Source organism: Oncorhynchus tshawytscha, linkage group LG23 (assembly GCF_018296145.1).
Source record: "Oncorhynchus tshawytscha isolate Ot180627B linkage group LG23, Otsh_v2.0, whole genome shotgun sequence".
Taxonomy (NCBI): domain Eukaryota; kingdom Metazoa; phylum Chordata; class Actinopteri; order Salmoniformes; family Salmonidae; genus Oncorhynchus; species Oncorhynchus tshawytscha.
Window position 1 is genome coordinate 5,752,708 of NC_056451.1, and position 22,623 is coordinate 5,775,330.

At 41.5% G+C, this 22,623-nt stretch overlaps 2 protein-coding genes across 3 annotated transcripts; one reads left to right on the plus strand and one right to left on the minus strand.

Moving 5' to 3' along the window:
• Positions 1-535: 535 nt before the first annotated feature.
• Positions 536-11,025, plus strand: LOC112223101 (protein THEMIS2). 2 transcript variants are annotated; one of them, XM_024386061.1, is made up of 6 exons: positions 536-702; positions 6,069-6,209; positions 6,448-6,876; positions 7,169-8,433; positions 10,312-10,429; positions 10,654-11,025. In XM_024386061.1, the coding sequence occupies exons 1-6, from the start codon at positions 597-599 to the stop codon at positions 10,755-10,757; spliced, it is 2,163 nt and encodes a 720-aa protein (XP_024241829.1). In that variant the 5' UTR covers positions 536-596; the 3' UTR covers positions 10,758-11,025. The 2 variants fall into 2 exon arrangements, with proteins under 2 accessions (XP_024241829.1, XP_024241830.1); XM_024386062.1 differs by having other exon boundaries at positions 10,657-11,025.
• LOC112223102 (replication protein A 32 kDa subunit) lies at positions 10,726-22,187 on the minus strand. Its single transcript, XM_024386063.2, has 9 exons — positions 22,023-22,187; positions 21,439-21,536; positions 21,155-21,256; positions 20,870-20,983; positions 20,605-20,679; positions 13,911-14,030; positions 12,658-12,789; positions 12,221-12,315; positions 10,726-11,890 (listed from the first exon to the last, which is right to left on the minus strand). Exons 1-9 carry the CDS (start codon positions 22,033-22,035, stop codon positions 11,803-11,805), a joined length of 837 nt encoding a protein of 278 aa, XP_024241831.1. The 5' UTR covers positions 22,036-22,187; the 3' UTR covers positions 10,726-11,802.
• Positions 22,188-22,623: the final 436 nt, after the last annotated feature.

The following is a 22,623-nucleotide window of genomic DNA, read 5'->3' on the forward strand; positions in this document are numbered from 1 at the left end:
ACATACTCCTTGTTTCATATTACATCTATAGACTGCAAATTGTAGGAAGTTGCAGTGTCACATTTAATTTTGGTGCATGTTGATGTAGCTTCCCATTTATCACAGACCATACATACAATTTTGCAGAATGTATTTTAATTATACCTTTGAACTGTTATGGAGTAGAGTATAGAATGTTTATTATTCCTGAGGGGCTGCTTTACATCTGATAGTGAGACATCTATAAAATATATATTCACAATACAGCAAACATGAATATAATTTTAAAAATCCACAATGCAATACTGTACTGCTAGGATCCATCATTTTTTAATAGGAAACATGGTGAGTTGTACGCTTCCTTTTTTGATTGTAGGCCAATAATAACATTTGAATTGCTGCATAAAATAAGCAAACAATAAATAAGTAAAAGTCCAGTTCACATATCTTTATTGGCAACACAAGCTAGTGTCACTGGGTAGGGGTTAACTTTACTTGAAAATATCTGGTTGCCTACTTCCTCATACAATTGTTGCTTTTGATTGTTAGATCAGTGGCACCTCTCTTGGAACCACAGTTGAGCCTTGACAGCACAACATCGAGGCAGCACTGCAGTGATGGCAGGCACTGAAACAGTTATGTCCCTGCAAGAATTAATTGCATCCTTGGATAAAACATGTCTGCCACGGATTCTGCAGGTTTGCTCTGGGGTATACTTTCAAGGTAAGACATTTTCATACTTTCTTTCATAAACTCCATGTGTGGGCAAACCAGTTTTTACATAGCCAGAAATGAGACAGAGGCAGAGTAGAACTTACTGATTAACAGTCAGTGGCAGTTTAGAAATGACAGAATCTAGTCCCCACATTTGAAGGTGTCATCTATTTGGACAAATGTAATTATACGTGTATTAAAGTAGTCAAAGTGTAGTGTTCGGTCACATAGTCCTAGCACCCATGACTCTACAAACTTGTTGGATGCATTTGCAGTTTGCTTTGGTTGTGTTTCAGATTATATTGCGCCCAATAGAAATTAATGGTAACTCATTTGTGTCATTTTGGAGTCACTTTTATTGTAAATAAGAGTACCATACGTTTCTGAACACTTCTATATTCATGCGGATGCTACCATGATTATGGAGACTCGCCGGTTTCATTATTTTCATCATTTCTATACCATGCGTGATCAAAGGTTGATAATTTAAGACATATTTTACAGTAATAATCATTGGCGCAAAAAGTAAATGTATTGTTCAGATATCATTACCACATAGGTGTACTCTATTAAAATTAAATCAGTTAAATGAATGAAAGAAAAATAACGTTTAGCAGGCACTAATTTGCATCAAGCCTGTCTTGAGCATTTGGCCATTGGTTCTCATCTACATTGCAGTAAATGCCTTCGTTGTTCATGTACATGTGGAAACACCTTTTGGTATTGTGAATCCAAGCCTGACATACGTCTAGACTGATGTGAAAAGAAGTGGAGAGCGCTTGTTGAGGTGCAACCAAAAAATGTGATAATCTTAGATAGGAAAAGCTAACCATTAAAAATGCAATGTTTATTTAAGTTAAAAGATAATGTTTGTAAGAAGGCCATTGTAGGCCAAAATGTTATCTTCCAACTTTGCTAAAATAAAACATTGAGTTTAACAGTTATTTTCAATCGCTTTGTTTTGCTATTTTCCTCTTGGGAAATGTGGTGTATTTTGTGGTGAATTTTCAAAACTCTTAGAAGTGTTAACAGTTCTAACACAGTCAGTCTTACATTCAAAACCTTTCATTGTGCATTCATTTAGTTTGGAAACATCTTTCACCACACAACCATTAATCTAAAATATAAGTTGACTGAAAATATTGGTTTAATCACCAAAATACAACATAATGAAATATTCTCAATTTAGTTGTTTTAACAACCAGTTGATCCAATGGCAAAAAATGCAAGATACACTATATCTTCAAATTAGTTACCTTCAAATTAGTGGATTCGGCTATTTCAACCACACCGTTGCTTTCAGGTGTATAAAATTGAGCACACAGCCATGTAATCGCCATAGACAAACATTGGCAGTAGAATGGCCTTACTGAAGAGCTCCGTGACATTCAATGTGGCACCATCATAGGATGGCACCTTTCTAACAAGTCAGTTCCTCAAATTTCTGCTCTGCTAGAGCTTCCCCGGTCAACTGTAAGTGCTGCCATTGTGAAGTGGAAACGTGTAGGAGCAACTTTGCCTCAGCTGCGAAGTGGAAGGCCATACATGCTCACAGAACGGGACCGCCCAGTGTTGAAGCGCGTAGCGTCTGTCCTCAGACCATTCTTGATACACATGGGAAACTGTTGAGCGTGAAAAACCCAGCAGCATTGCAGTTCTTGACACAAACCAGTGTGCCTGGCACCTACTACCATACCCCGTTTAAAGGCATTTAAATATTTTGTCTTGCCCATTCAACCTCTGAATGGCACACATACACAATCCATGTCTCAATTGTCTCAAGGCTTAAAAATCCTTCTTTAACCTGTCAAGGGCCTGCTGTGGTGTGCAGATTTGTCCCATTGTGCTTGTGTGGGCCAGACTGAAATCATCAATGTACTTCCACCTACTGTCAACATCCCGGGCTGCACCGTCAATGACTGCATGAGATGAGAGGACCCAGAGGAGTTCTTTGAGCCTCACCTCCCTTCAGCTCCTGCCAGTCTGAGTGTTGTTTTACATCTGGTCACAAAACTGCAGAGCCATGCTGTGAGGGCAGGTCTGACATCCAGTTGGATCAGGCGTTCAATGGCGATGGTGTAGCTGATTTTGTCAAAGGCCTTGGAGAAGTGGTGATGAGGGTGGTTATGGTGGATGGGATGTATGACTGTTTGTATAGTCCAAAAGGCTAACGAGAGCGTAAGTCGATGATCTTTCGGGTCTGCTTCCAAACTGTCTGGGGTCTATGTTGGGTTTTAGGTCTTCCTACATCCAGCTGGCAGTGAAGCTCACAGGAATTGTTTGATAGTTGTGGTGTCAGGGATATAGGCCATAGCTGGTTGGTTGTCGGGGGGGGTCTTAGGGATGAGCACAACTGTGGCTTCTTTCCACTGGGAAGGGAATTCACCTCACTGAAATGATGAGTTGACTCAACTCGCAGGCAAATTCTCATAGGATCTGCTGTGGCACACCGTAGGGGCCAGGGGCTTTGTTGTTTTTGATCACACGCAGCTTGCCATACACCTCCCAGGGTTGGATTTCAGGGAGAGGCTGCAGGGAACGTAAGAAGGCTGGGATGGCTGTTGTGTCCAGGGAAGTTAGTGATTGGCTGACCTGAGAGAACCAGTTGTTAGTTTCATTTGTTATTCCTACTTTGTTGTTTTGATCATGGGCAGGAATATACATTTTCAGAGGGGCCTTGATTTCAGCCAGATGAGGCTGGTGGGAGGAGCTATAGGAGGACGGGCTCATTGTAATGGTTTGGAATAAACGTAACGGAGTCAAACATGGTTTCTATACGTGTTTGACTAAGGTTTCCATATGTGTTTGACTCCATATATTCTGTTTCAGCCTTTACATTGAGCCTATCCTCCTATACCTCCTCCTACCAGTCTCATCTGCTGTCATCCAGGGTCTGTCAGTAGGGTGCATTTTCACAGTTTGGACAAGGAAGTGGTCATTACACACAGCAGTCCATGTTATAGAAGGCAGCAGTCTTGGATGTAGCATCAGGGGCATTGTATACTTCTTGCCAGGAGTGGTTTGTGATCCACTTTCCAAAACTGTCCAGGTTAGATTGTCGGATAGGGCGATGCTCTCACTTCTGGTTTGTTGGGCTTTTCAAGACCATAGGACTGCCTGATGATCACTGAGGCCAATGGCTGGTAGGATGGATGGTTTATAGTCAAGCTGGTTCATGTCTAATGCTTAGGTCCAGTATTGCATCACCTCTGGTACCTTCAATGCCTCTGGTCCCCAATACCTCAGTGAACTCCTCAGCCTGAAACATTCTTCATGGTCAAAACATTTTTGTATTATTTTAAATCTAACCTTAATTTAACTAGGCAAGTCAGTTGATCAAATGATCAAAGAATTATTGCAGTCCCAAAGACACGCTCAAAAACAATGGCTGACTAAGCATTCTGTTGTCCCCCAGCTCTGGAACAAGCCCCCACCTCTGCATGCCCCAGACCACAACTGCCTTTAAGTCGGAGCTCAAGAATCACTTCTTCAAACGGTCTTTCGCTAAATATGATCTGTCTGGTTGGTGTCTTGGTCATATACGTTAGTTTGAGTTCTGTGGTTTTGTCCTTGTTGCCTGCTTTATTTTAATGGTTGCTCTCAATGTAAAGAACTTTGTGATTTACATCTGTAAATGAAATTCACTCTACAAATCTAATCATATTATCCTGCACAACTTGGGTAAGCCCATCTATTGAAGTCTCCCAGTATGGCAAGACCAGTTAGGATACCCATGTCTTGAGCGTATGATCTTTGTGCCGCTAACTTTCTCACTCATTCACGATTATCCGTAATCATGTTGGCATCCACATGAATGTAGACGTGTTCAGAAACGTTCTTAATTACAAAAAGTGACAATACATTATTTACCAGTCACACCTTTTCTATTCATATCCATACTGTCTATATCCCTCCATTCACACCTTTTCTATTCATATCCATACTGTCTATATCCCCCCATTCACATATTTCTATTCCGGACTCTGACGTATTTTTAAAAAAACGAATTAAGACTTTTGGGTATTGTGCGTATTGTCATTGTATTGCTAGATATTGCTGCACTGTTGGAGCTAGAAACATAATGGCACGTTGTACAATGATAGGAGACAGGCGCAGGAATCCGAAATAGTTTTTTTTTTCTCTACACAAAAATGGGTACCTCATGAACATGACGCGGACGAAGCCCAAAACAAACACACACAACACAGGGCTATACACAAAGAGCGAGGTGTAAACCTCTAATAAATACACTGGACGAGACCCGTAATACAAATACACGGGACGAGACCGGTATTAACAAATGCACCGTAACGCGCAAGCCGAGACAACGGCGCACATGTACTCACAAGACCAACGGACATGGAACAATAATCAACAAGGACAATGAGGAACAGGGCACATATACACATACTAATCAGAGGGAATGGGAAGCAGGTGTGCATAATGAGACAAGACAGTCCGGGGTTGGTGGTAATGATCCAGTTCAATGAGACGGAGCTGGTGAACTGAATGAGCAGCAGTACCGGGGGAATCCGTGACACTGCAATAACATCTGCAAAACTGTAGGGAGCAATTTAAACTTGGATTTGATTTCTAATTGGGCACAACATAATCTGAAACACAACCAAAACAAACGTAAATGCATCCAACAAGTTTGTAGAGTCACAAGCTTGATGTAGTCATTGCATGCTAGGAATATAGGAGCAAAATACACATTTTTGACTACTTTAATACTCACATAAGTGAATTTGTCCAAATACGGATGACACCTTCAAATGGGAGAAGATATATAAAGTGCTTTCATTTCTAAATAGTGAAACAGTAAACAGATGTGTATATATACCCTCAAATAATAGGTGACATTCTGTACTGTCGCCTCATGAAACATTTGATCTCAAATCCAAAATGCTGGAGTATAGAGCGAAATTAAATGTTTTTGCTTCACTTTCTAAATAAATACGTAGAGAACTATATGTAATATCACATGTTTAAAGGTTTATAGATAATAATATGCTTGGTTATATGGATGGGTGGTCAGTCAGTAGACAACCTACAACCAGGTTGATATTGAGACAATGTATCAAATAAATGACCTGCAACCCACAAGAAAAAACTATTTAATTCCAAATAAGGAAATGGAGGGAAAATGAAAGTAGCAAAGCCTCATGAGTGATGTTCCTGGAACAGATAAGTTAGTACTGTGTACTGTATATCTATTTCCATCAGTTCAGGCATGCTTTGTAACGGTAGAGTATTATTGAGTAAAAAACTGCGATAAAAACATTTAAAAAATCAACCCAGTACAGTATGTGCATGTTGCTGCAAATATTGCACTGTCATCAGAGCTGAAATTGTGGTGTGGTGATGCTTTATAGGCTCTGTTTATGAGCTGTCGGGAAGCGAGGTGTGCCTGTCCACGGGGGACCTGGTGAAGGTCATCGACATCGAGCTCCTGTCTGTCAGCTGTGAGGACACCAGCAACAATGATAAGTTTGAGCTGCCCATCAACCATGCAGGTGAGGCTTACGGTTTTCAACAAATGCGCTTAGCCAGGCCTAGAAAGAATAAAAGAAATGCCTCCGGTCCACCTAGCACAGATGATTGACTTGACCAAGAATGGCAGTTCTAGTAATTCTATGTATGTGAGCCCCCCTTATTCTTTATTAACCATGGTAATATGTTTAATTAATTTGAATAAAATCACTTGATCAATGCTGTGTTATTAATGGCCTCATTGTGGACTCTCCCGCTCAGATCTGTTCAAGCTGGTTCCAGAGAAGATGCCATACAGCACAGTGGAGGAGATGGTGAGTCTGAGGCCTGTAGGCCTGGACACCTGCTTTCCCTTCACCTTCACCAGCCGATGTGAGCTGACCTTACAGAATTTCACCCTCGGCACTGGGATGGCCGTGACCATGCTACACATCGAGCAGCAGGACGGGGATGAGGAGAGCTGCGTCCGCTGTCAACTCAGAGGCCAGCAGGGGGCTTCGGCTGACGTGCTAATCCCCTTCTCCTGCCGTGGGGAGTTCTATGAGTGTGAGAGTGACCAGACCTACACCCTCCAGGAGATCATGTCCTCGCCCCACCTCTGCAGCCGGCACTTTTGCTTCAGCAAGAAGACCAAGCACGGGGCATCGCTAGTCTTCAGCCCCATATACCAGGTCCAGGCCATCATGCACTGTGAGTAGAACCTGGTTCTGAGTCAACCAACGGCATACTTCCTTAGCCAATGAAAAAACATTGAGATATCATGTTAGAATCTAGAACTGAGAGAAGTGTTGCCTGAGGAGCACATCATCAAAGCTATTGGCAAACTGTAGCCTGCATTTCTTTTTCACAAATCATTACACTACAAGATTGTGCAATTTGAACATACAGCTTAGTTTAAAAAAAATTCTGCTCAACATCAAGTTTAGTACTTTACTGTATGGGTCTTCACCCTTTCAACATAATTTCTCCAATTTTCTCACAGTGAGGAAGAACATAGTCAAGTTCCCCTCCAGCCTGGAGGTGGATGTGGTCGACGTGACGATGGAATCCCAAGACTTGACATTTGTGACCCCGCTCACTCTGCTCGAGGTCTTTGCACAGCCAGATGAGGCCTTCCCCACAATGGCTGAAATACTGGAGCACCATGAGGGCCAGCCACTGTTCCGTTGTACCTGGCTGGCTGAGCTACACAAGGGCCATCCTCTAGTCCTTCACAAGCGTGGTTCCTCAGCCATGGTTCTGGCTTCGGGTCTCAAGGGGCGCAAGGCCCGCCAGTACTTCCTAATGTCGCAGAGCTACGGGGGACGGCTGCGACGGAGGCCGCGGGAGTTCGAGTCGGTGTACGAGCTGTACGCCGCCTCGACCCAAGCGCCGTTTCTCACAGTCAGGGTGACGCGGCACAGTGAGGAGATGGAGGAGGAGGGGCTTCTGGCACTCAGTGTGGGCGAGCAGCTGGAGGTGCTGCGCTGCGAGAAGGTGAAGCTGCCCGGAGGAGGAACCAGCCAGGAGGAGAATAATAACCAGACCGTGGAGGTCCTTGTATGTAGACGTCTCCAAGAAGTGGACGATGACGAGGAGGAGGATGAAGAGGAGAAGGAGGAGAGTGAGGTGGTCCATTTGCCCCTGTACATGCAGAGCCACTTTGTGGAGAAGCTCACAGACAATAAGAAGTACAGCCTGAAGGACTTGTGCAAGGCCTTTGCTCTGCCACTGGACGTTAAGGTGGTGAGCGGTGACGCAGAGCTGGAGAAAGATCCTCTGGTGGGGTTCTCATCCCTGAGGCTGCAGGAGGCTACTATACAGCCCATGGTCCAGGCCAGCCTTCCAGGAAAGCCAGAGAGGTGCTTTGAGATACCCACAGACTGGCTTAACATGTCTTTGTCTTTTACTAATGACCCCTTGCCTTTGACCCAAGAATATCACCTGGAGACAGTTACAGAGGTGACAGACTCATTCTATTACGAATTTCGAAAGCTCACCGCATCAGATGAGCCCCCACCACCACGTCCACCAAAGCCGAAGCCATCATCAAGATCAAATCCACCGTCAGGCTCAAAACCATTGTCAGGCTCAAAGCCATTGTCAGGCTCAAAGCCATTGTCAGGCTCAAAGTCTTCCAAGGCAACCCCTTCACCCTCACACCCAGATGCCCCCTGTCTTCCACCCAAAAGCGGCACCCTTACCCTGTTGAGTGATCTAAGTCTTGATAGCAAAAAGATTCAAAGGCCCCCTGCTCCTCTGCCTCCGGTAAGCTCTTCCTTTCAGACCTCATGTACTTTCTAGGCAGGATATAGCACTGCTCATCTCCTGTTGTCGCTCCTGTCTTGCTGGACTTGTTTACTGTCCTACATGTCCTGCCTATTGTCTTGCATCCCATGTATTGCCCTTGTACTCTGCCTTGCAGCCCCACATCCCTTGTCTTAGCTGTGAAATTGTCAAACAAAAATGTGGCACTGTACTGTTTCTATGTCTGATGTTTCTCTATTTTAACTTAAAAATGTTCTCTGTAAAGGATTTTGAGATATTGTGAAATACACTTTTAATAATTTGAATAAATTGTGACTTGATTTGACTAGGACTAAAATGCTGTCTCATATAATAGGGTCTTGGGTTGCTCAATCAATGTATTGTATTACGGTAGACCATTCCATTCTTGTGGGCCGGCTAAGGAGTATTGGTGTCTCTGAGGGGTCTTTGGCCTGGTTTGCTAACTACTTCTCTCAAAGAGCGCAGTGTATAAAGTCAGACAATATGCTGTCTCAGCCACTGCCTGTCACCAAGGGAGTACCCCAAGGCTCAATTCTAGGCCCCACACTCTTCTCAATTTACATCAACAACATAGCTCAGGCAGTAGGAAGTTCTCTCATCCATTTATATGCAAATGATAGTCTTATACTCAGCTGGCCCCTCCCCGGATTTTGTGTTAAATGCTCTACAACAAAGCTTTCTTATTATCCAACAAGCTTTCTTTACCCTTAACCTTGTTCTGAACACCTCCAAAACAAAGGTCATGTGGTTTGTTAAGAAGAATGTCCCTCTCCCCACAGGTGTGATTACTACCACTGAGGGTTTAGAGCTTGAGGTAGCCACCTCATACAAGTACTTGGGAGTATGGCTAGATGGTGCACTGTCCTTCTCTCAGCACATATCAAAGCTGCAGGCTAAAGTTAAATCTTGACTTAGTTTCCTCTATCGTAATCGCTCCTCTTTCACCCCAGCTGCCAAACAAACCCTGATTCAGATGACCATCCTACCCATGCTAGATTACGGAAACATCATTTATTGATCGGCAGTTAAGGGTGCACTCGAGTGGCTAGATGTTCTTTACCATTCAGCCATCAGATTTTCCACCAATGCTCCTTATAGGACACATCACTGCACTCTATACCCCTCTGTAAACTGGTCATCTCTGTATAGCCGTCGCAAGACCCACTGGTTGATGCTTATTTATAAAACCTTCTTAGGCCTTACTCCCCCCTATCTGAGATATCTACTGCAGTCCTCATCCTCCAGACACAACACCAGTTCTGCCAGTCACATTCTGTTAAAGGTCCCAAAATCACACACATTCCTGGGTCGCTCCTCTTTTCAGTTCGCTGCAGCTTGCGACTGGAATCTCTTCATTCAAAGACTCAATCATGCACTTTTACTGATAGTTGTGTCTGCTTTGTGTGATGTTTTGTTGTCTCTACCTTCTTCACTTTGTTGCTGTTGACTCTGCACAATAATGTTTATACCATGTTATGTTGCTACCATGCTGTGTTATGTGTTGCTGCCTTGCTATGTTGTCTTAGGTTTCTCTTTATGTAGTCTCTCTTGTGATGTGTGTTTTGTCCTATATTTATATTTGATTTAATCCCAGGCCCCCATCCCCGCAAGAGGCCTTTGCCTTTTGGCAGGCCGTCATTGTAAATAAGAATTTGTTAACTGACTTGCCTAGTTAAAGAAAAAATATTAGAACATTCACACATAACACCCATGTGTTTGTTACAGTAGTCTCATCAGTTATGTGAAAATGTTTGCTGATGCAGACTCCTCGCACCATGCAAATATGTGGTTCCTGTTTTTTCAACATAGTATGTACACTTCCTAGAATAACGGTAGTTTCATTTTCCTGTTGTGAAGGATTTCAAGGATGATGCCCCTCCGCTGAATCCAAGAAAACCTATGGCCGATGTCAAGTCAGGCAAGGCTCGGCCAAACACTTACATCAAGTCTATAAGTCACAAGCCCAACAATAAAGGTACAGTATGTCTTACATTGGAAATGACTTGAGCTATTTCATCAGGGAAGTAAAAGTCAACAGCAAAAATTACCCCATTCATCGTTTCTGAATTTGGTGCATATTTTTATACAACATTTTACTGTTATCTGTAGTTCTCTGTTAGGTAAATGTTTTTGCACTGGGTGACCACTTCACACAAAACCTCAATTGTTCGGTAAGCCTAAAATTAACTTGTCTTTCAGCAGCGGCGAAATATGAAGTTCAAGCAGATGTGGACAGTGACCATGATTATGAGCAAGTGGACGACAACTTGAGAAGAGCACAGGACAATTTTTTATTTTACTGAACCAGCCAGAGGAATAACTATTAAAAGGCTAAAGTCTCATTGCATAAAATAGACTAGACTATAGGGTGCAAAACAATGTCAGAACTACGCACTGATAGCCAGCCACTGTAACCGTGAATAATTTGAGATGGGACTGTGCAAAACAGGATACATGTCTTATTGTACCCATATTTTGTTTCTTGGTTTTCATTTTCTACATTGCTACAGTCACAAGACACACTTGCCAACCGATTATCCCAAATGCTTATAATAAAAGCCTATTGGTGTTTATGGTTGTTACATTTAATAATTTAGCCATGTATTTTGTAACTTAAAATGTCCCCTTATTTTAAAACTCAATGATGCTATTCTGGCAGCGTCAGTGACCTTACTGTTAAGAGTGGAGGTAAATATAAGAAAGCCGGAGTGATAACAGTGGGGATCTTCTTGCGCAACACAAAGCTTTACTGGTGCATATGCATCACTGCTTTGGGTATCGATACTGCATGATATTATACTTCTGCATTCTAAGGTTACATTGTAAGAGATACTTTCCAATTGACTATATAAAATAGTAATATATTGAGAACAAATTACACATTTTTCTGAAAATATATGTTTACTAGAGACAAAAACAAAACATGGAGACATAAGAATCTGAATGGCAAAGTTTTGCATTCTGTTCACTATTTTTAAACAACTATCAAGACCAATGATTGAGGAACTGGTAGTCACAGATTGCATTCATTGTGAGAAAAACCATTGGCCTATGATGCGCCCACTCTTACTGTAATATCATTAACGGAAGTTGAAACAGGATATGTGAACACTGGCCACCATGTCAGTCAAACCAAGGCCTAATTTCGCAGAAACCCTCAGAAACCCTCAGTATGAATCATGCTTCCATGCTTCCAGGTTCTATTTTCAGTGTTGAGATCTTAAAATTCTAAGAGGACTTTGGGTGTTATTCTTAAATACAATCGTCCGCTCATAGCGCACAGTGTGTTGAGAATGGACCCAAGACTATGATCATGTTCTTGGTGCTAACAGGGAATGGAGAGATGCTTTAGTCGTCATTGTCTGTAGACTTGAAGTGATCCTCGTCGATGGTGGAGAAGATGTGTCCTTCGTTGCTGAGGAACTCCACTGCATGCCTATGATTAGACAAAGGACAGTAAGATAGGTGCCAATGCAGCATGCTTAATTATGCAGTCTACTCTTGTGCCTTGCACATGAGAGTGCACTGGGCCACGTTCTGTAGGCAAATGTTGAACGTTGCAGATAGAAATACAATGAATAAAGCCAATATGACTTATTCTACATCCCAGAAATACATGTTTTTTTCTATAAAATATTTTTATCTGAAAGCCAGCCAAAGTTGTGCCCTGCAGAACACGACCACTGTTGTGGTCCAACAGGACACATTCAAGCATATCAATAACTTCAGAAACTGATTTGAGGATGGAGGGAAGGGAATGTCTTACTTGATGACAGCCAAGCTCATGCCGCTGAGTCTCTGCTTCAAGTCCTGTGTGCTGATACCCTGCGCGTCTGGACAGCTCCTTATCAAGCTCAGCACCTTATGAGAGGACAAGAGCATAACAAAAACCATTCATATAGAATATTGTGCCAATCACATGTAGAACAACTCTTGAAAACTTCCCAATTGTTATGCCAGTCCTATAGATGGCAGTATGGTGAGGCATTTTTAATAAAAACTGATGAGGCCCAATTCATTTTGTAATCATTAGACCAATGTGCTAGATTTTTAAAATAAAGTACACTTTTTTCTCCTTTCACCTGGTAACAGGTGCGGGTTTACTTTCCAATTGGTATGGTCGGTGCGTTTAGGCTACCTATTGTTTATTCTACCAACTGTTTAATGTGCCTAGCCATTTTCTTTAGTCCATTGCAGACTCACCTGGTTCTGGCTTGGGCTCAGGCCGTTAGCAGACATGTCGTTGGCACCCGAGTATCCACCTCCCATGTTGCCACCCATTCCCGGCTGCGACAAGGGCACCATGCTAGTGTTCATTCCCCCTCCTCCGCCCATCTAAAAAGGTAACCAGAACTGTGTGTGAGTGGTGCCAAGCAGGAAGAGAATCAAAACAAAACTTTATTCATAAAAAGCACAAGCAGCTGATTGTGGCATTACTGAGGTTGAATGGCCTTATTCAAAGCTAAGTTTAATGATTCATTTATCTCCATTTAAATACGTGGCAGATGGGCCAAGGCCAACTCGTCGGCTCTGTGACTACTGTTTTACAGGTGGGAAAGTAAAAAATAAATAAAAATCTGGCATATTGGTGCTCTTCAGGGCCTAAAATTTACTTTTTGGTCCACCAGCCACTGTGTCAGTCAGGTAGATTTAAAAATCTACCAGCCACTACATTTTTTACCAGTCAAAATATTTCTTCACCCCTAAAATTATATCAACAAAACAAAAACAGATGAGCATGCTTTGTAATGTTTCTAAAACAATAATGTATTACTAGTAAGAAGTAATGTGGTATATTGTTTAATTTCATATCCATTTTTGTGACCAGTGTTAATGAAAATAATCAGATGTTCACATGCCCCGTTAAGGGCAGGAGGTTACCGTGGTAACACTACTCAAGAGTCATGTGTCTGAGATTCAGAGTCTGACTAATAACTGCATTGTCTTCTCTTCCCTAGCAGTTGAAACTCAAATATAGAAAAAAATACCTAGATTGCGAACAAAATGTAAATTGCCAAGAAACACAAGGACAAAGTATCAGTAGACTTCAGAGTCAAGTAAATTAGACCAACATTATGCCTGTGCACAGCTCTTCTAAAAAATAATCTTTCACTCAGCTCTTCATGGACGCACAGCCCCTAGACAGGCAGTGTGGCAGCTCGAGGTGGGATAGGCTATAGGATACGTAGTTTTGACTTTGTGCAATTAATTTACCAACTATGAAACAAAATGGCAGAAATACTATGAAAACAGCTACTGCAGCATTTATTTTGCTATAAATATGATCATACTTGACTTCTTATTAACAAACGTGAGTGAAGTGTGAAGCCCTGACCACCCGCCAACATGGCTGGTGAAGAAGGCATCTTACCCACCAATGCCAAAATCTACCCGCAGGAGGTGGGTGTTAATTTTAGGCCCTGGTGCTCTTTGTCATGTGTGAAGGAAGTTCTCACCATAATCGTCTGTGGTTTGCTGAGCAGCATGTGTGCCTGCACCACCTCCAGCATGTGAGAGGTGATCTCGTTCATGTCGTCAAGGGGCCGGACGCTGAATGCTACGATGGACCTGTGGTTCTATCGAAGACAGGAAGTTAGACACAAACACCCAGTCAGTGCATCAGACACAGAGAGACACACAGGACTGAATGTGCAACGCACACTTTCAGTTAACATGAATGCATTTGCACAGGTCAGTGAAGGATCCTCAGAGAATGAAGAACCATCCCACTCAGTGAATTGCATTAAAAAAATTAAGTGAAACATTTTAGATAAAACTATACTAAATATATTAATGTCAACAAATAACTGATTAAAAAAAAAAACTTTTGCAATGAGGGGCTATAGTAGACGCAACAGCACCCTCTAGGGTAGCACCATGGTGTAGCCAGAGGTAAGGTATTTTCCCTCCTCCTCTGGGTACATTGACTTCAATACAAAACCTAGGAGGGTCATGGTTCTCACACCCTTCCATAGACTAACAAAATAATTATGAAGACTTCCCGGAGGACATCCTCCAACCTATAAGCGCTATCAACAAACTGACATGCTGTCCAACCAATCAAAGGAGCAGAGAATGAATCTAGTACTGAACTAGATAGCACTGCAGTGCATAAATTGTGGTGAATAGTTGACTCAAAGATCGAGAAAGAAAATAGTTGATCAGTTTGCACAAATTAAATTCTTAAATTAAGCAGCAGAAGAGAGAGAGCTAGCTATACGATGAGTGTACAAAACATTAAGAACACCTTCCTAATATTGAGTTGCACCACCACTTCTGCCTTCAGAACAGCCCCAATTCAGTTCTTGACACAAACCGGTGCTCCTGGCACCTACTACCATACCCCGTTCAAAGGTACTTAAATATTATCTTGCACATTCACCCTTTGAATGGCACACATACACAATCCATGTCAACTGTCTCAAAAATACTTATTTAACCTGTCGCCTACCCTTAATCTACACTGATCGAAGTGGATTTAACAAGTGACATCAATATGGGATCATAGCTTGTCAGTCTGTCGTAGAAAGAGCAGGTGTTCATAATGTTTTATACACTCAGTGTATTTTTTAATTATTGGTTTAGCTTTCACATACTTAGCTAATGTAGCCGATTTAACCGACACAAGAACCTGACAGAGAGGAATGCGATTTGTTGGCTAAGGCCATTCAACACTGCAACTCTTCCAAGTCAAGGGGAGCTTTCTGTTTTATAAATTTATTGCCACAGGGGCTCGCCGGAGTAACTGCTAAACTGACTGCTGTACTGCGTGATTGTACACAGGGATTGATTGTGGGTTTACTAGTTCTACTTGGTTGATTATGACGTTAGCTCATATGGTGACAACAATCTAGGCATTGTCGCAGTTTTGGTTTGGGGAGATTTTTGCACCTGGTCATCAAAGTGATGATGCTGTATGTGGCTGCTATGAAAGTGAACCATGTGTGCTTGTGATCAACGGTGTATTCACTTCACCAATTCTGTTGCAAAACGTTTCTTAAATGGAAGCAAACGGAACTAAAACGGGAATGGACCTACCCAAATTTGTCCAATAGAAACTCTTGTTTAAGTTGCAAAACAGAACGTTTTGTAACTGTTTGGACAAATGATTACACACCAGATCAGCTAGATGCAGGCAAGAGTGTGCAAGGCAATATTTAAAGTGTCAAGGTCTCACCTTGATTTCTCCAATTTGTCTCTCGACCTGTGTACCAAGGCTATAAACATTCAATTGTAGGCTGTTGTAGCTATCTCATGATAGGTATATGGCAAATTTGCGTATCATGTAATAGCCTAAACCTATCGATGATACATTGAGCTGGGTGAATAGAATACAAATTACATTCATCCAATATTCTGTAATAGAAATAAGGCCATGCTCATAAAAAAATGAATTGTCCTCCCTAATGTTAACAATATTCTGTAATAGAAATAAGGCCATGCTCATAAAAAAATGAATTGTCCTCCCTAATGTTAAACAGCACCGACCGCCACTGGCATGGTGAAGTTTAAATTTGTGAATCAAAATGCCAGCGGCAACTCCCTGCCCTAGACGCATATACAGTTGAAGTCGGAAGTAAACATATACCTTAGCCAAATACAATTAAACTCAGTTTTTCACAATTCCTGACATTTAATCCTAGTAAAAATTAGCCTTCCACAAGCTGAAGTTGGGTGAATTTTGGCATCCTGACACAGCTGGTGTAACTGAGTCAGGTTTGCAGGCCTCCTTGCTTGCACACGCTTTCAGTTCTGCCCACATATTTTTCTATAGGATTGAGGTCAGGGCTTTGTGATGGCCACTCGAATACCTTGACTTTGTTGTCCTTAAGCCATTTTGCCACATCTTTGGAAGTATGCTTGGGGTCAATGTCCATTTGGAAAACCCATTTGCGACCAAGCTTAAACCTCCTGACTGATGTCTTGAGATGTTGCTTCAATATATCCACATAATTTTCCTGCCTCATGAAGCCATCTATTTTGTGAAGTGCACCAGTCCCTCCTGCAGCAAAGCACCCCCACAACATGATGCTGCCACCCGCCTGCTTCACGGTTGGGATGGTGTTCTTCGGCTTGCAAGCCTCCCCCTTTTCTTCCAAACATAACAATGGTCATTATGGCCAAACATTTATATTATTATTATTATTTCATCAGACCAAAGGACATTTCTCCAAAAAGTACGATCTTTGTCCCCATGTGCAGTTGCAAACCGTAGTCTTTTTTATGCCGGTTTTGGAGCAGTGGCTTCCTCCTTGCTGAGCGGCCTTTCAGTTTATGTCGATAAAGGACTTGTTTTACTGTGGATATAGATACTTTTGTACCCATTTCCTCCAGAATCTTCACACGGTTGTTCTGAGATTGATATGCACTTTTCACACCAAAGTACTTTCATCTCTAGGAGACAGAACGCGTCTCCTTCCTGAGCGGTATGACGGCTGCGAGGTCCCATAGTGTTTATACTCACGTACTATTGTTTGTACAGATGAACGTGGTACCTTCAGGCGTTTGGAAATTGCTCCTAAGGACAAACCAAACTTGGAGGTCTACAATTTGTTTTCTGAGGTCTTGGCTGATTTCTTTTGATTTTCCCATGATGCCAAGCAAAAAGGCACTGAGTTTGAAGGTAAGCCTTGAAATACATCCACAAGGTAGACCTCTAATTGACTCAAATGATGTCAATAGCCTATCAGAAGCTCCTAAAGCCATGACATAATTTTCTGGAATTTTCCAAGCTGTTTAGCTTCTTGGATATAGGGGGCGCTATTTTAATTTTTGGATGAAAAATGTTCCCATTTTAAACAAGATATTTTGTCACAAAAAGATGCTCGACTATGCATATAATTGACAGCTTTGGAAAGAAAACACTGACGTTTCCAAAACTGCAAAGATATTGTCTGTGAGTGCCACAGAACTGAAACCCAGATAAAAATCCAATCAGGAAGTGCCGCATTTTTTGAAACCGCCTCATGCCAATGACTCCTTATATGGCTGTGAATGGGCCACGAATGAGCTTAGGCTTTCTGTCGCTTCCCCAAGGTGTCGACAGCATTGTGACGTATTTGTAGGCATATCATTAGAAGATTGACCATAAGAGACTACATATACCAGGTGGTCGCTTGGTGTCCTCCGTTGCAATTATTGCGTAATCTCCAGCTGCAGTATTTTTCAGTTTCCTTCTGATGAGAAACCAACTGCCACGACTGATATTATCGAATAGATGTGTGAAAAACACCTTGAGGATTGATTCTAAACAACGTTTGCCATGTTTCTGTCGATATTATGGAGCTAATTTGGAAAAAAATTTGGCGTTGTAGTGACTGAATTTTCTGGTCTTTTTCTTAGCCAAATGTGATGAACAAAACGGAGCTATTTCGCCAACAGAAATAATCTTTTTGGAAAAAATTAACATTTGCTATCTGAGATTCCCGTCATTGAATTCATCCGAAGTTCTTCAAAGGTAAATGATTTTATTTGAATGCTTTTCTTGTTTTTGTGAAAATGTTGCCTGCTGAATGCTAGGCTTAATGCTATGCTAGGCTATCAATACTCTTACACAAATGCTTGTGTAGCTTTGGTTGAAAAGCATATTTTGAAAATCTGAGATGACAGTGTTGTTTACAAAAGGCTAAGCTTGTGTTTGAATATATTTATTTCATTTGCGATTTTAATGAATAGGAAACGTTGCGTTATGGTAATGCGCTTGAGGCTATGATTACGCTCCCGGATACAGGATTGCTCATCGCTAGAGGTTAAAGCACAGTCAACTTAGTGTATGTAAACTTCTGACCCACTGTAATTGTGATACAGTGAATTATAAGTGAAATAATCCATCTAAACAGTTGTTGGAAAAATTACTTGTGTCATGCACAAAGTAGATGTCCTAACCGACATTCCAAAACTATAGTTTGTTAACCTGTTAAGCTTCCCCCTACTTTTCGGAAATTCTGTTAAAAATCGCGCAACATTTTGGCGTCCTGCTACTCAGGCCAGGAATATAGTATATGCATATGATTAGTATGTGTGGATAGAAAACACTCAGACGTTTCCAAAACTGTTTAAATCACGGCTGTGACTATAACAGAACGTCTGTTTCATCGAAAAGCGCAGGAAAATCTGATCACTGGAGATGGGAAAAAATATCCATGCGCCACTCCCATGAATTGTTGAAGGTGAACCGTATTAAATGAGGCCAAGCTTGCAGTACCTACAGCTTCCACAGGATGTATAGAGTCTCCTCATTTGATTCTGATTTGATTCTTGGTAGATCCGACCAAAGGGAACCGATTCTCTCCGACCACCAACCCGAGGCATTGTCTTTCTTTTTTTCCGGACATTTTTCCACACGGCAGGCTATCGAATTTACATCGCCTCCTGATGATTTTTATAGCTTATTAACGTGTAGTTATACCTAAAGTTGCATTAGAAAGGTATTTCGAAGTGTTTTGTGAAAGTTTATCGTCGAATTTTTAACTTTTAAAAAATGACGTTACGTTATGAAACGCTATTTTTTTCCGTTTATCACACAGTCTTCATAGATCGATATCTAGGCTATATATGGACCGATTTAATCCAAAAAAGACCCAGTATTGATTATGGGACATCAAGGTGTGCAAAGAAAGAAGATGGTCAAAGGTAATTAATGTTTTATATTTTATTGTGCGGTTTGTGTAGCGCCGACTATGCTAATTCTTTTGTTTACATCCCCTACGGGTCTTTTGGGGTGTTGCATGCTATCAGATAATAGCTTCTCATGCTTTCGCCGAAAAGCATTTTAAAAATCTGACTCGGTGGCTAGATTCACAATGACTGTAGCTTTATTTCAATACCAAGCATGTGTATTTTAATGAACGTTTGCGTTTTAACTAATACTATTAGCGTGTAGCGTAGCGCATGTGCATTTCCAGAGCTCTAGGTGGGACGTCTGCGTCTCAAGTAAGCTCAAGAGGTTTTTAACAACAAATTTGTGGAGTGTTTAAAAAAAATAGTTTTAACCTCTATGGTATGTGGGACGCTAGTGTCCCACCTGGCCAACTTCCAGTGAGATTGCAGAGCGCCAAATTCAAATACAGAAATACTCACAATAATTCAGAAAATATACAACTATTTAACATAGGTTTAAAGATGAACTTCTTGTGAATCCAACCACTGTGTAAGATTTAAAAAATGCTTTACGGCGAAAGCATACCGTACGTTATTTGAGAACATAGCCCAGCAGACAAATCATTACAAACAGTAACCAGCCAAGAAGAAGAGTTACACAAGTCAGAAATGGAGATAAAGTGAATCACTTACCTTTGATGATCTTCATATGGTTGCACTCAGAAGACATTCATTTATTTAATAAATGTTCCTTTTGTTCGACAGTCTCTCTATATCCAAAAACCTCTTTGTTTGTGCGTTTTCTTCATCAATCCACATCCTCAAATGCAGTCACAACAGGCAGAAAGAAATCCAAATAGTATCCGTAAAGTTCGTAGAAACATTTCAAACGATGTTCATAATCAATCCTCAGGTTGTTTTTAGCCTAAATAATCGATAATATTTCAACCGGACAATAACGTCGTCAATATAAAAGGTAAACAAGAAAGGCACTCTTTCGGTCGTGCACATGAAATGAGCTTACTCCCTAATTTTTCAGAATACAAGCCTGAAACAATTTCTAAATACTGTTGACATCTAGTGGAAGGCATAGGAACTGCAATTTGAGTCCTAAGTCAATGGATTCTGTAATGGCATTGAAAAGAAAACTACAACAAAAAAAATGATTTTTGAATGGATTTTTCTCAGGTTTTCACCTGCCAAATCAGTTCAGTTATACTCACAGACACCATTTTAACAGTTTTGGAAACTTGAGTGTTTTCTATCCAAATCTACCAATTATATGCATATCCTATCTTCTGGGCCTGAGCAGAAGGCAGTTTAATTTGGGCATGCTCTTCATCCAAAATTCCAAATGCTGCCCACTACCCTAGAGAAGTTAATGACTCCAACCTAAGTGTATGTACACTTCCGACTTCAAATGCAAAATAAACATTTGCAGGTTACACATTGTTTGAAAACAACAACAAAAATAAACGTGTAGAATGATGTGGTCATGGCTGTGATATGACCTACAGATAAAGGTATGTTGTGTGGGGATGATGACCTCACCTGGAAGGAGCGCAAATTGCCAGAGACCTTGACGTAAGTGCCTGGGGGGATGACAGTGCTGTCCACACTGGGATCCTATGAGTGAGGAGAGAGAGCAGGACAGAACCATAGGTGAGTTGAGTTAGCAGTTGAACTCTCATTTGAGTGTAGCCTGATGTCACAAAATATATGTTTATTGAACATTATTTGGAAATTATACCGCAAGTGTTGACTGTAGTGTATATCCTTCCTGATCCTAGTACTTAGCAGCCCTGATGAGACTCACCTCCGTATCTACCCACTGCTTCACGTCCATAGGGGCCCCTGTCATGTCATCAACTTTGTACTGGATGTTGGTCATGGATTTGTCAGTTGTTCTGATGATGCCCACAATGGTAACCTAGCACACAAAAAGAGAATACTGTCATAGTATACCAAGGCACACCTCACATTTCCATTTGTACATGGAAGATTAAAATCCTAATCAGTCTTTGAGTCACCGTATCGCAACACACCACAGACCCCAACAAAATGGCCACCATCCTCATATTTAAGATGTATTTTGGGTTACCTGGGCAACCTCTACCTCTCCCACTCTGAAGACATCCTCTGCTTGGGCAGCAGACATGAGCTGGGACACTGTGCAGGGGACAATATGTTGGGCACGTTGTCTCTGTAAACATACATACACAGAAAGCCTGAGTAATTCATAGAGCCAACTTTAACCTACAAAAAAAATTACACAATGGCAGACACAATAGTGCGTTATGCTACTAATATTACGATGACAGACCTTTTCCACTTGCTGTTCTCTAACTTTGTAATATATGGAGTTGGTGAATGACAAATACAGACCCCTTTCTTCTCTCCTCCCTGGGAGGCAGCAGGTGATGCGAATCCTCCCGGGGACTGAGTGTATCCACCACCCATGTTTGATTCACCGTATGATCCACCTACATGAAATGACAGTCTTTAAAAATATATATTTAACTAGGCCAATCACCGACGGTTGTGTCAATGAGACAACTGCAGCAATAATTCACTGTCTGACTAAAACCATGGAAACAAGCTTGCATTACTAGCTAACGTTAGGTAGCTGATTGGAGACTACACACTAGTGAGCCAAATAGCTAACGTTAGCTGACAAAAGCATTATAGTAACAAGTTAACTACAGTAACTAAGGAGTTACCTAGCTAACGTTTGCTAATGTTGTTTCCTGTTACTGTACGACAAAAAGCTCGGTGCCTTTTAGTTTACAGAAGAAATAAGGTCAAGTCAGCTACTAGCTATCTTTGCACAAAGTCAGCGCACAAACTTTGCACAACAAAACAGACCTCAAGAGAGCTGGCTACAATAGCAAGCTAACGTTATTTACAACTAGGCAACTTTTGAGCTATTCTTGACAGCCATATAAACCACTGCTACAAAGACAACTCACCTTGGTTCCACATGGTGCCGTTACCTTACGTTATATGATAAAATAATGTTTAAACAGGTAGCAAGACAATAAAACGTGTAAAAAGTATTCACAACTATTCCCCTTCCTGAACAATTCCGCGCGCTGGAAAGTTGACAGTATAGAACGCATGCGCCCTACAGAAATGCCGCGAAATCCATTGTCCAATGAGATTCTGACTAGATTTGGTAGCTAAACCAATGAACATGCGAGATTGCTAGACGCACTAGTTTACCCAGAGATACACTACATGAGTATGTAGACACCTGCTCGCATGACATCTCATTCCAAAATCATGGGCATTAACAGTGGCGACCCGTCATTCTGCCTCTTGAGTAAGGCAGCTCCAAAATGCAGGTGTTTCAGCCTAGCTCAGTGCTTTCTGTGGTGGAGGGGCAGCGAGGAATATACAGAGCGTAGGCAATCTTCTTTAGTTGCGCTGTGATTGGCTTAGTGTTCTGTCAGTTTCGAATATGGTAAGCGCTTTCATTGTCTGTGTGTGTTGGGTGGGGCGATTTCCACAAAATCAAACCTATTTTAATAAATGTCACCTTAAGCAGGATAGAACTTATGCAGCAGGTTA